The following is a 13580-nucleotide window of genomic DNA, read 5'->3' on the forward strand; positions in this document are numbered from 1 at the left end:
TTTATAATTTCTCACATCTCCTTAAAATACTTTATTACATATTGGCTGATCCCTCCTTTTATTTTTGCAAGTAATTTTTTTTTATGAGCATTTTCTGTTCACTATTTTTTAAGGTACCAGAGGAATAGACAATAAGTTGAAACGAAAAATGTGGATGAGATATAAAATCCCAACCTCAAACAATGCCACAACACGGTTTTATAGTATCGTTGGTATCTGGTAGATTCTTAGTGCATTGATAGGAATCCTTAGATCATATGGTTAATGGGGTATAGATCCTGGTGCTGGACTTTTCCCAATCATAGAAAATATTTCACAATATAAATACAATAGTCCGCACACAGGGTTGAGCTCCTATAGTCTATAGAAAAAATTAAATGGAGAATATGGAAAGAATGAAAAAAGTGCACATTTATTGATATATTTAAAAAAAAGCCATAAACAAATGGCATTAGATTGTCATGGCAGCCCTCAGAGGTACTCGAGGGTTCAAGCAGGAAAAATATATTATACAGATGACTTGTTGTCTCCAAAAATAGCATCGATATCCAAGCTTTGAAAAAATGGACAGATGAATGAGGGGAATAACACATTGTCGCAATACCTGCTACTGCCAGACAAGGGATAGACCACCCACACCACCACCCGATAAACACCTCCCTGGGGCTTTCTCAATGTTGGAATTTTAACTTTCTGCAAAATGGAAAAAAGACCACATACTATGCACACATAAAGCTTTTCAGCAAGTTAAAGGGAGTGTCCCTTAAACGTTAGGTGAGTGCTATTCCCTAATTCAAATGCCAAGAAAAAGGTGTGTGTATAGCAAGAATGTCAAGAATAAATGCACTTTATTATTTATTTAAAGAAAAGAAATGACAAGAGGAGCACAGCTCTATGTTGGGTTAACTGAGAGAGCATGAGAACCTGTGTATAGCTTCAATATATATAAACTACTGCATGAATAAACTATGGTAGGTGCACGGTTTAGCATAACGTTAACACAGCTCCTGGTGGCTTCGTCTGCCAGTAGCTAAAGATAGAAAGATGTCGGCAGGTGAATGGAGAGATTTAGGTAACTCTGTCCACTGTGGAGCCACCATGCAAGAGGACCTGTCACTTGGGCGGTCTTTACAAAAAACTAAACCTGCTTAGTGTATTTAGGATCCAACAGACCCATAAACAGAGAGCCAAAGTCTCTGTGCACAAACTCACTAGAATGAAACCACCTGATTACTGAGAATAGTACTTTATTGTTTCACTATTGCAACGTCCCTGAGTGGATGTATGAAAACTTCGACAAATCACGTTCTCCGAGATGTTTCCCCCATTTGTAGTAAGCCCTCTTCATGAATGTTACTGGTTCCTCTTTGGTACCTGTGTGAGGTGTCTTCAAGCAACTCTGAAATGTATTGAAGAAAGCTCAGAACAATATGATCACAGAGTCTGTATAACAGCGATGCCTAAAAGATAACTGTACCTGTGAATGATGAGTTTTCATTAGTTTCTTCCTTGTTTTCGCCATTTGCAATGTGTCCATCTGCCCTGGAACAAAATGGGCAAACCTATTACTATGCAAAACATCACAGAGAGGGCTGCCCCACTTCCAGACACAGGTCAGTTGTGGAATTCAAAGACCTACACAAGCAAAATGTGGCCAGTCCACATGGCCACATTACTTCATGACCCTGCCCCCTCCAGAGAAATGGCAATATTTATAGTTGTCATAAACCGTTCCTCTAGAGCGCTTCCTCATTGAAAGCCTTCCAAATTTCTTATGTCCTCACATTGGGAGTCTACACACACAGCATGACACCACCAAGCTCTATGAGACCATCGGATTAGGGGGACAGATGTTTACATGCATATGGCGAATGTCTTCAATGCTTCTCTATGAGAATCCTTGGATTGGACAAAGATCATCAATACTGATGATCTCATAAAAGGTGGAGCAACTGCAGGGAGGAACTGGTCCTGGCGCTGGTTAACAAGTAAGTCTAATGGTTTTATTTATTTTTTTATTAAAATGGGGGAAGATAGGGGCTGAATCTAAAACAATAATACCTTTAACTAAATATATTTAATTTTAAAGTTAGTGTTGCATTCCTCTCACTCTTACTCGATAAAAGGAGAAGTGATTGCTGAAAGGCGAGTTTTGGGCAGGGAAGGAATTATACAGATTTTGCCCCTGTGGATCTCACAAACTCAATGAAGGCCATTTCCTCAGTAATAAATCACACTTCCTACTGTAAAACTCCCACGCATGGCCAGGGTATGGAGAGCTATAATAGTGTCTTGTCTTACCTTTCCAGGTCTAATCTGTGTAACATCTGTGATATATCGGCGTGCCCTGTGCTCTGCAGAGGGAGATAACATAAATAAACATTAAGGACACAAAACACAAGTAAGTGAAGCGCAGTTTATGGAAAAATCTATTTCACTAACCGAAAGTTTGGCAGAAAAACCTTCCCAGTTTCTGAAATGCTGTAACTGGGGAGAGAAATCAGACAATTACATGAAATCTCATAATAATAATAAGTGATGTAGGATTGCAGTATTTGGTAAATACTTGCGCCATTCGTATAACCGTCAATCTAAACAAAGAGATTTATATCTGTTTTGCATATAGTCAACAATTTCCTCACCTGAGTCTCCAAAAACTGAACCCGTCGCAGGGCCAAGGAAAGGAGTCGCTGGAGCCTGTCAGAGAATCAGATACAAAATAACGGAACGTTCACACATCTGATCATCAAATCTCTACAGATCTGCTGCATGTTATCGGTCAAACATTTTGTTTAAAGAAAACGTTGGAAGCTATTGATATCGAGGAAAATTACAGGACAGAGAAGGGGTTAACCCTGATTAGGAATATTTAGACAGGAGCAAAGATACACTGTCCTCGATTGAAAAATAAATCATAAAACATAACATTTAATGGTAATTCATAGATAAAAAAAAAAAACACAAACACCACTAAGTAAACCTAAATATGTGAACAGAAAAAGAATTAGTGAGGGAACGTAACAAAGTAATAAGGTCAGTAATTATATATAGGAAAACCTACATATGCCACGTAGGATGCACAGAATTGAATTGAAATAAACAGGCTTTTAACCCCTTAAGGACACGTGACGTGTGACATGTCATGATTCCCTTTTATTCCAGAAGTTTGGTCCTTAAGGGGTTAAAAAATCCCAGCCTGAGTGGGCTCTGGGAGTAACTACATTGTTATATCAAAAAAGAAGAAGCGGAGGTGATATTGAATCCGTAGCAGCGATACTGGTCTCCTGCAAGAGATCCGAGACCGTGATTTATCATTACACCTAATAGCTTTCTTTTATCTGCTGGAGATTAGGTGATCTGTCAGGCAGTTATTATTATTTATATAGCGCCAGCAAATTCCATAGCGCTGTACAATGGATGGACTAGTTATTTAAATATGAGAAAGTGCCCTTCGACTTTCGACTAGTTTCTCTCTGCTCCTGCGTCCTCCCTATTTATTATTCAGTTCAGTAATGTTTTCATACCACCTGTCATTGAGGTAGCACTGCTAGATTCTAATTTCTATTATCTAGGATTTCCATACATCATTGTATCTGTCATTAGGATTTACTATATGTGTAAAAACGCCCTTTGGTTTGGTCATTTGCCACAAGCTCCTGGAGGAGCCTGCTTGCCAGCCTCTTGCCTCAGGACTATGGGCCCTGCAACATACCTTGCCCAATGCACTTTAAAAGGCTCTGTTCATGTGATTTATGTACTTTTGTACTCCAGAAAGAGAGAAACGGACCGTTAGCCCTGATTCCCTGGAATTGTTTTGGGCATAGGACCATGTGCACGGTCGGTCAAAATTATGACTTCCAGGAAAATCCTGAACCCCTGAACTGATCTGGGAGATTTTTGGATTGGTTGGTCACCCAGATCCGCGCTATCATCGGGATGTAACAGGGGGTTTTATGTATTTTTAAAGGTATTTCGGGGGTTTTGTAAAAATGTATGTTTTCTTTGCCTGGAGATAATTGAGTTTAGAAAACTGGGCAGACTAGATGGGCCGAATGGTTCTTATCTGCCGTCACATTCTATGTTTCTATGTTTCTATAATACAGTGCTGACTCAATTATCTCCCAGTACAGAGGAGGGATTGACCTATTTTGTATGGGAGTGTCCTGGACCTGAGAGCCAATGTAATGGTGTATGTTTTCTTACTGTAGTCTATTCTCAGGTCCAGGGGGGAGTGCCCCTTGCATGAGTACCTGCATATAAGGCCAGTTGTGGCTGCCATTAAACAGACTCCTTTTACCCTTCATGCAGTCTAGGCTCATGTTTGGGGAATTGGAGAGCTATATTCACACTCTGGGGATTGCTATAATCACTATACTCCCTTGAATTATCATCACTAGCTCTTGTAAGAGCTACACTGCTATACCTGCTATACTCTCTTGGATGAGAGGTTGTCTCACTGGGAGTTGGATCCAGGAGTTTGGTCCAGGGTGAGAAGGTACAGTGAGACTCCAGCATAGCTGCGGCGGCTAAGGGGCTGCGGTGGTTATGGTGTTCCAGTGCGGTGCTTATGGTGCTCACAAGTTCTAGGAAGCAGCGATTGATGGAGGTACCCGGTCGGGGTGCCAGGCGGTCCGTCACACTATATTTATCCTACTGACATTTCAAACAACTGTTTAGGCGATACTCACTATTTTCCTCATAACGTTACAGCTTTCTGATTGCTGTTAAATCTTTCTCTGGTTATGATACTGTTTCAATATCACCTCCGCTTCTTCTTTTTTGATATAACAATGTAGTTACTCCCAGAGCCCACTTAAAAGCATGTTTATCTCAATTCAATGCTGGGCATCCTACCTGGCATATGTAGGTTTTCCTATATATAATTCCTATATATGTAGGTTTTCCTATATATAATTACTGACCTTATTACTTTGTTACGTTCCCTCACGAATTATTTTTTTGTTCACATATTTAGGTTTACTTAGTGGTGTGTGTTTTTTATCTATGAATTACCATTAAATGTTATGTTTTATGATTTATTTTTCAATCGAGGACAGTGTATCTTTGCTTGTGTCTAAATTATCTGTCAAACATTACAAGTTTCTCTAAAATGCCTTCTAACATCCGTAGACTGTGTATTAAATATACTGTACGTCCATTATGTCAGTGAAAGCCGCCATCTGGGCTCTGCACGAGGCTAAGGGCACATCAAGTAAAAGAGAAAGTCTCATAGGGTTATTCACTAACAAGTAAACTGTCAGGAAGTCAGAGTGAATTGCAACTTTATCTCAAAAATAGGCCAAGTGGTAACATAACTGATAATGTTCCCAGTTCAGCTTTTGGCCTACAATGTGGAATTTACTTTGAATTCTAGGCAGTCCACACTTTAGTAAATATATTGCTGACAGTTTACTGAGAATCGACTCAATGCTTAGGTAAATAACAACTAAACTCTGTCTCTCAATGATCACATTATGGCATGTCGCTGTTTCCATCCCATAGAAAGCTAACATTATTTATGGTCTTTAAGGACTGAGTTGGGAGCACTGCTGCATAATTTGAATATTTGAATATTTAAATATTCCATTAATCATATCAAATAATATTTAGCATAATTAATTGAATGTATGAGGTCATCATGTGCAATACTGGCACCACAACTTGTGCTGCTGACACTATTAATTATGCCAATTGTGTAAATAGTGATCAATATTAGTTACTTAAAGGAGCACTATAGTCACCTAAATTACTTTAGCTAAATAAAGCAGTTTTAGTGTATAGATCATTCCCCTGCAATTTCACTGCTCAATTCACTGTCATTTAGGAGTTAAATCACTTTGTTTCTGTTTATGCAGCCCTAGCCACACCTCCCCTGGCTATGATTGACAGAGCCTGCATGAAAAAAAAAGCTGGTTTCACTTTCAAACAGATGTAATTTACCTTAAATAATTGTATCTCAATCTCTAAATTGAACTTTAATCACATACAGGAGGCTCTTGCAGGGTCTAGCAAGCTATTAACATAGCAGGGGATAAGAAAATCTTAATTAAACAGAACTTGCAATAAAGAAAGCCTAAATGGGGCTCTCTTTACAGGAAGTGTTTATGGAAGGCTGTGCAAGTCACATGCAGGGAGGTGTGACTAGGGTTCATAAACAAAGGGATTTAACTCCTAAATGGCAGAGAATTGAGCAGTGAGGCTGCATTGGCATGTTCTATACACCAAAACTGATTCATTAAGCTAAAGTTGTTCAGGTGACTAAAGTGTCCCTTTAATTTTTAATTTTTTTAAAAACAAAACATCTCACTATTCTCTGTCAATCACTGGTTAGATCCATAGATACATTACTTATTAGCTACAATTAATGATTTAGTAAAAAGACACCCAGGTTTCATTTTTATTTTCCCTCTTTCACCTCTCGTGTTCTCCTTGAAGCTGGTTCAAGATTTGACGTTTTTGTTCCCATTGAGGACCATATAAACGGACCAACCGTACAAGCTCGGTGCTCGGGACTTGTAAGTCCAACATACTGGGGAGGAAGAGAAGAAGATTCTATGAATGATTATGTGGGGTCATCAGCAGTCGTGTAAGGAAGTGTGAGGAGGCATCAATAAATGCAGGTTCCTTTTTTGCAACACAAGGTTGTCCAGATAAGGAGGTACTTTGACTTACCTTCTAAAAAGCTTGGAAGTAGACAGAGAAATCTGAGCTTGTATAGAACTTGGCACATTCTGCGAAACCAACTCATCCTTCACATCTAAGACCTGTGGAAGACATAGAACAATCAATTTTCAACCCTCCATTATGGAGGACCTTACATATATCATGTGACGGTAATGTAATCAGGTGCCTTCTCATGGCTCACCTCTGATAAACTAGTCTGTACAAGACCCAGTGCACATAACATCCGCTCACACAGCTCCTCGAACATCTGTGGACCCTGAAACAAAATGTGACACATCTGGAGTATTACTGTGCATGGAAGCTGCAGCCTACAGGTTCTCATTGTCTTCTGAAATACAATTTCAACAATCCTTGGCCAATCCAGAAGCAAATTCTTACTGAGGATTATGGGAGGTGTAGTTCAACAACATATGAAGCTTTCCTTGGTAAAATGTGTTTTCACAGAGACAGTCACAGGGCTAAATGTAACATACCTCCTCTGAGGAATCTTCTCCACGACACTCACCCTCTGAGAGAACGAGAAAATACAGAAGACAAAGAGTTGTGAAGACATAAGTGGACAAAAGTGTGACACAGAACAACAAAATAGTGCTGGTTCTGCAGCAAATTATATAGCATTTCAAAGAAAGATTCCTTAACGTTAAAAGTCGATCATTTTGGTCTTAGGCCTATAAACTCTGAAACTGATATTCTAAATAAATGGAGGAAGGGAAGGCTCTGTCTGAGGACGGTTCTGCCTGTGCCAAGCATATCCAGCATATAGAAGTAACTCTGTGCTGACTGTCAGGCTGGATAGTCAGGTGCCTATAGGCAATTCTCTAACAAGGTTGCCAACCATGGAACTAGGAAAGTTTTTGTTGTGTCCATATTTTAATTTTGCTTTAGATCATCCTTTAGCTGGAGTGCAAATGCTGATATATATTTACACCCTGTGAACACATCTAACCCAAACCAATTATAATCTAAATACAGCAATCACACCTTGCTGGCAGTCATACTCAGCATTCACCATTCGTACCCTGCACAGAGCATTCAATCACATCATTCATACACCATCTCCAACATTCGGTCACATCATTCATACACTATCTCCAACATTCATACACTATCTCCAACATTCGGTCACATCATTCATACACTATCTCCAACATTCATACACTATCGCCAACATTCAATCACATCATTCATACACTATCTCCAACATTCGGTCATATCATTCATACACTATCTCCAACATTCATACACTATCGCCAACATTCAATCACATCATTCATACACTATCTCCAACATTCGGTCACATCATTCATACACTATCTCCAACATTCATACACTATCGCCAACATTCAATCACATCATTCATACACCATCTCCAACATTCGGTCACATCATTCATACACTATCTCCAACATTCATACACTATCGCCAACATTCAATCACATCATTCATACACTATCTCCAACATTCGGTCACATCATTCATACACTATCTCCAACATTCATACACTATCTCCAACATTCGGTCACATCATTCATACACTATCTCCAACATTCATACACTATCGCCAACATTCAATCACATCATTCATACACTATCTCCAACATTCGGTCACATCATTCATACACTATCTCCAACATTCATACACTATCGCCAACATTCAATCACATCATTCATACACTATCTCCAACATTCGGTCACATCATTCATACACTATCTCCAACATTCATACACTATCGCCAACATTCAATCACATCATTCATACACTATCTCCAACATTCATACACTATCGCCAACATTCATTCACATATTTCATACACTATCTCCTGCATGCAATCACATCATTCATACACCATCTCCAACATTCGGTCACATCATTCATACACTATCGCCGACATTCAATCACATCATTCATACACTATCTCCAACATTCATACACTATCTCCAACATTCATACACTATCGCCAACATTCAATCACATCATTCATACACTATCTCCAACATTCGGTCACATCATTCATACACTATCTCCAACATTTATACACTATCGCCAACATTCAATCACATCATTCATACACTATCTCCAACATTCATACACTATCGCCAACATTCAATCACATAATTTATACACTATCTCCAGCATTTGATAACAACATTCATACACTATCTCCAACATTCATACACTATCTCCAACATTCATACACTATCTCCAACATTCAATCACATCATTCATACACTATCTCCAACATTCATACACTATCGCCAACATTCAATCACATAATTTATACACTATCTCCAGCATTTGATAACAACATTCATACACTATCTCCAACATTCATACACTATCTCCAACATTCATACACTATCTCCAACATTCATACACTATCTCCAACATTCAATCACATCATTCATACACTATCTCCAACATTCATACACTATCGCCAACATTCAATCACATAATTTATACACTATCTCCTGCATGCAATCACATCATTCATACACCATCTCCAACATTCGGTCACATCATTCATACACTATCGCCAACATTCGGTCACATCATTCATACACTATCTCCAACATTCATACACTATCGCCAACATTCAATCACATCATTCATACACTATCTCCAACATTCATACACTATCGCCAACATTCATTCACATATTTCATACACTATCTCCTGCATGCAATCACATCATTCATACACCATCTCCAACATTCGGTCACATCATTCATACACTATCGCCGACATTCAATCACATCATTCATACACTATCTCCAACATTCATACACTATCTCCAACATTCATACACTATCGCCAACATTCAATCACATCATTCATACACTATCTCCAACATTCGGTCACATCATTCATACACTATCTCCAACATTTATACACTATCGCCAACATTCAATCACATCATTCATACACTATCTCCAACATTCATACACTATCGCCAACATTCAATCACATAATTTATACACTATCTCCAGCATTTGATAACAACATTCATACACTATCTCCAACATTCATACACTATCTCCAACATTCATACACTATCTCCAACATTCATACACTATCTCCAACATTCAATCACATCATTCATACACTATCTCCAACATTCATACACTATCGCCAACATTCAATCACATAATTTATACACTATCTCCAGCATTTGATAACAACATTCATACACTATCTCCAACATTCATACACTATCTCCAACATTCATACACTATCTCCAACATTCAATCACATCATTCATACACTATCTCCAACATTCATACACTATCGCCAACATTCAATCACATAATTTATACACTATCTCCAGCATTTGATCACATCATTCATACACTATCTCCAACATTCATACACTATCTCCAACATTCATACACTATCGCCAACATTCAATCACATCATTCATACACTATCTCCAACATTCATACACTATCGCCAACATTCAATCACATCATTCATACACTATCTCCAACATTCGGTCACATCATTCATACACTATCTCCAACATTCATACACTATCGCCAACATTCAATCACATCATTCATACACTATCTCCAACATTCATACACTATCTCCAACATTCATACACTATCTCCAGCATTTGATTTCTTACCACAACATTTTACTTTTTATTTCAGTTATAAGGATGCCTAACACTTCTCTGCCTGATATTTAAATCTCGACACGTTCACTGAGCTGGCTGCGATCCCCAATTAAGTCTGGAAAAATGTAGAGCAAGAAACCTTTCTGCATAGCTTGATTTGTTTGTATTTTTGTGTTATCTGCAAGTTTGTTTGTTTGTGTTATTATGGCGGAGGGGCTGTTTGAATTGTTCTGCAGATGTCTTACCACCATCTGTATCTTGCAGGATGTTGGGTGACAAGGAACGTACAACTGGTGCTGATGAAGGTTTGTCTCGGCTGTTGTGAACCTGTAATGTGGCAGCTGTAATGAGAAGCATTTTGTTACACTGTGAAGGTGTACAAGACTAATGACGGTGAATTACCAGATTAAATAGTTACCAGGTAACTGCTAAAACTGGGAAATATGTGGAAGGGATACAAGAGGACTGCAGGATTACTCACTATACGATGTGAATTGTTGGGAATTCAAAGTCAATTTCACATTGTACTCTTAATAGTTGATAACATGAGAATTATGCTGACTGTTATTTACATCAATTATTTAGGTAAATGAGAAAAATGTCATTTGCATAATAATTTGGAACAGGGTTTAGTATCAGTAATAGACTATATTATCAGTAATAATGCACTATAGTATCAGTAATAGTATCAGTAATAATACAATATACTATCAGTTATAGACTCTAGTATCAGTGACTATATACAATAGTATCAGTAATGCACTATAATATCAGTAACTATATACAATAATATCAGTAATACACTATAGTATCAGTAATGCATTATAATATCAGTAACTATATACAATAATATCAGTAATACACTATAGTATCAGTAATACACTATAATATCAGTAACTATATACAATAATATCAGTAATACACTATAGTATCAGTAATACACTATAATATCAGTAACTATATACAATAATATCAGTAATACACTATAGTATCAGTAATGCATTATAATATCAGTAACTATATACAATAATATCAGTAATACACTATAGTATCAGTAATGCATTATAATATCAGTAACTATATACAATAATATCAGTAATACACTATAGTATCAGTAATGCACTATAATATCATATCAGTAATACACTATAGTATCAGTAATACACTATAATATCAGTAACTATATACAATAATATCAGTAATACACTATAGTATCAGTAAATGCATTATAATATCAGTAACTATATACAATAGTATCAGTAATAGAATATAGTATCAGTAATACACTATAGTATCAGTATAGTAACAGTGGCTGTTTAAGACTACGACTAAGCCCCTGTAGTGTGGGTTGCTGGGAGGAACTGACTGTGTCACTTCCTTCCACACAGAAAGCGCCGAGTGGGACGGAGAGAGTGAGCAGCACACCAGCCTCAGCCAGTAGCATGCAGCTCTCCAAGCAAGTCATCCTCCTGCAGGGTAAAGGTAATCTAAGTGGTGTGTGTGTGTATGTGTGTCCACTAGTCCTAGCAGGGACTCTCCTCCGCTGGTTACTCCAAACTATACTCTGGGACAAGTAAAGTACTCCAAGGGGACAGCCAAACACAGTAGAGTAATCCAGGAATCTCTTACATCCTCCCCAGCAACTGGACGACACTCCGCTCTGGGGGTATAACTGGTTTTATGTCAATCCCCATGCAAAGGGTTTCCTGATACCCATTCCAGGGGCATTCCCCACTGGACCTGAGAGTACACTGAGATAAAATACACAACATGATTATATTAACTCTTAGGTCCAGGACATATGCAGTAATAACACCCTAAAACATATAGTTGGCAACACGATACCCCCTCAAGTCTTACATCCCTGGATTGCCTGGATCTGAGCTGTTTCCCAAAAGAGTTCCATTAAATCAGGCTGTGCGGTCGGTCTCTTTCGGGGGTGTAAAACATACTAAAAATAACGAATGAACTGTTCGTGTGTATGCTCATCCCACGTATGTTGTTCGGGAGTATGCTCCCCCGAACGCTACTCTGTTTGTATGAAATCTGCCTAACAAAACCGGAGGTGGAAGTCCCAGCGGTGTTGAATACAATTTACCGAACAACCATGCGAACGCGGTGAAGAGCTGGATAATCCAGGGACAGGGTGATCTGTCGCACACACGAAGTATAAGTAAAAATATATGAAATAATAGAGGGGGTGGGGAAGATACGAACAGCCCATAGAAGGAATAAAGTGTAATTTCCAAAAGTTCATTCCGCTACAGTGTGTATGTGTGTGTATTTGAGTGTGTGTATATCTTTGTGCCAGTGTGTATCTGTGTGCCAGTATATGTGAGTGTGTGTGTGTGTGTGTGTCAGTGAGTATCTGCCAGTGTGTGTATCTGTGTGTATTTGAGTTTGTGTGTATATCTGTGTGTCAGTATATGTGAGTGTGTGTATGTGCCAGTGTGTATCTGTGTGTGTGCGTTTGTCAGTGTGTATCTGTGTGTATATGTGTCTGTGTGTATGTGCCAGTGTATGTACACATACACAGACACACACGCATAGACACATACAGACAGACAGATACATACAGACCCAGACAGGCACACACAAGACTCACATACATACAAACAGACAGGCACACACACACACAAGACATACATACATACAAAGACACAGACATACAAACAGGCAAAAATACATGGGGATCCCGATGGACCCCTTGAACGTATCAGTAATGTCTGTTTGTATTGCTGTGACTGTAGTGTTCCTTTAAGTTCCAATGAGAGCAGCAATAACCAAGAATTACTCACCTCCAGTTTCTGCAGCTCTCAGGGTTTCAGTGGGTGCCGGCCTCACTTTGATCTTCCTTGGCATGCGGACTCGTTTAGCATTACCCTTCATGCTGACACTTTGTAGCTCAGTAAAGACGATCACAGGGCCTCCTTCTTGTTTCTTTAAACAAAGTTTATTGGTTTCCAAGCAACAGCTGACAAGGAAGGTTGCTGCCACCTGCTGTTTGTGAATGGCACTGCAGAATATTGAAACATACATTCAGGTCTGAATTACTAAGGATTGAAACAGGATTTAACTCTTAGTCCAAAATGGAAATTTTAGCTACATTTTCAGTTAATGAGATTTAAAAATGAACTTTGGATTCCAAGCAGTTCACACTAGTGATAATCCAGAACAGCGTGGACAGCAGCTCAGTCTATAAAGCTGACTGGGCTTTAAAGATTCATTGAGGCTGTCAGATTTGTTCCCTAAAGCGACAATTGTTGGGGATTCAAAGTG

At 38.6% G+C, this 13580-nt stretch overlaps 1 protein-coding gene across 1 annotated transcript; it reads right to left on the reverse strand.

The window, feature by feature from the left end:
- Positions 1 to 930: 930 nt before the first annotated feature.
- Positions 931 to 13281, reverse strand: LOC134578436 (uncharacterized). The gene is made up of 11 exons (XM_063437438.1): positions 13100 to 13281; positions 10550 to 10642; positions 7158 to 7192; positions 6866 to 6940; positions 6673 to 6764; positions 6416 to 6529; positions 2643 to 2697; positions 2443 to 2487; positions 2302 to 2354; positions 1478 to 1542; positions 931 to 1399 (listed from the first exon to the last, which is right to left on the reverse strand). The coding sequence occupies exons 1-11, from the start codon at positions 13188 to 13190 to the stop codon at positions 1302 to 1304; spliced, it is 816 nt and encodes a 271-aa protein (XP_063293508.1). The 5' UTR covers positions 13191 to 13281; the 3' UTR covers positions 931 to 1301.
- Positions 13282 to 13580: the final 299 nt, after the last annotated feature.

Source organism: Pelobates fuscus, chromosome 12 (genome assembly GCF_036172605.1).
Source record: "Pelobates fuscus isolate aPelFus1 chromosome 12, aPelFus1.pri, whole genome shotgun sequence".
In the NCBI taxonomy this organism is placed as follows: domain Eukaryota; kingdom Metazoa; phylum Chordata; class Amphibia; order Anura; family Pelobatidae; genus Pelobates; species Pelobates fuscus.

What these genes read in the sequence shown, in the direction of transcription:
- LOC134578436 (XM_063437438.1), bottom strand. Translation starts at nt 13,190, where the DNA reads ATGAAGGGTAATGCTAAACGAGTCCGCATGCCAAGGAAGATCAAAGTG. An exon ending in GAGAAGATTCCTCAGAGGAG is followed by an intron (nt 6,941 to 7,157) that starts GTATGTTACATT and finishes ATTTTGTTTCAG; the next exon opens with GGTCCACAGATGTTCGAGGA. An exon ending in TACAGACTAGTTTATCAGAG is followed by an intron (nt 6,765 to 6,865) that starts GTGAGCCATGAG and finishes TGTCTTCCACAG; the next exon opens with GTCTTAGATGTGAAGGATGA.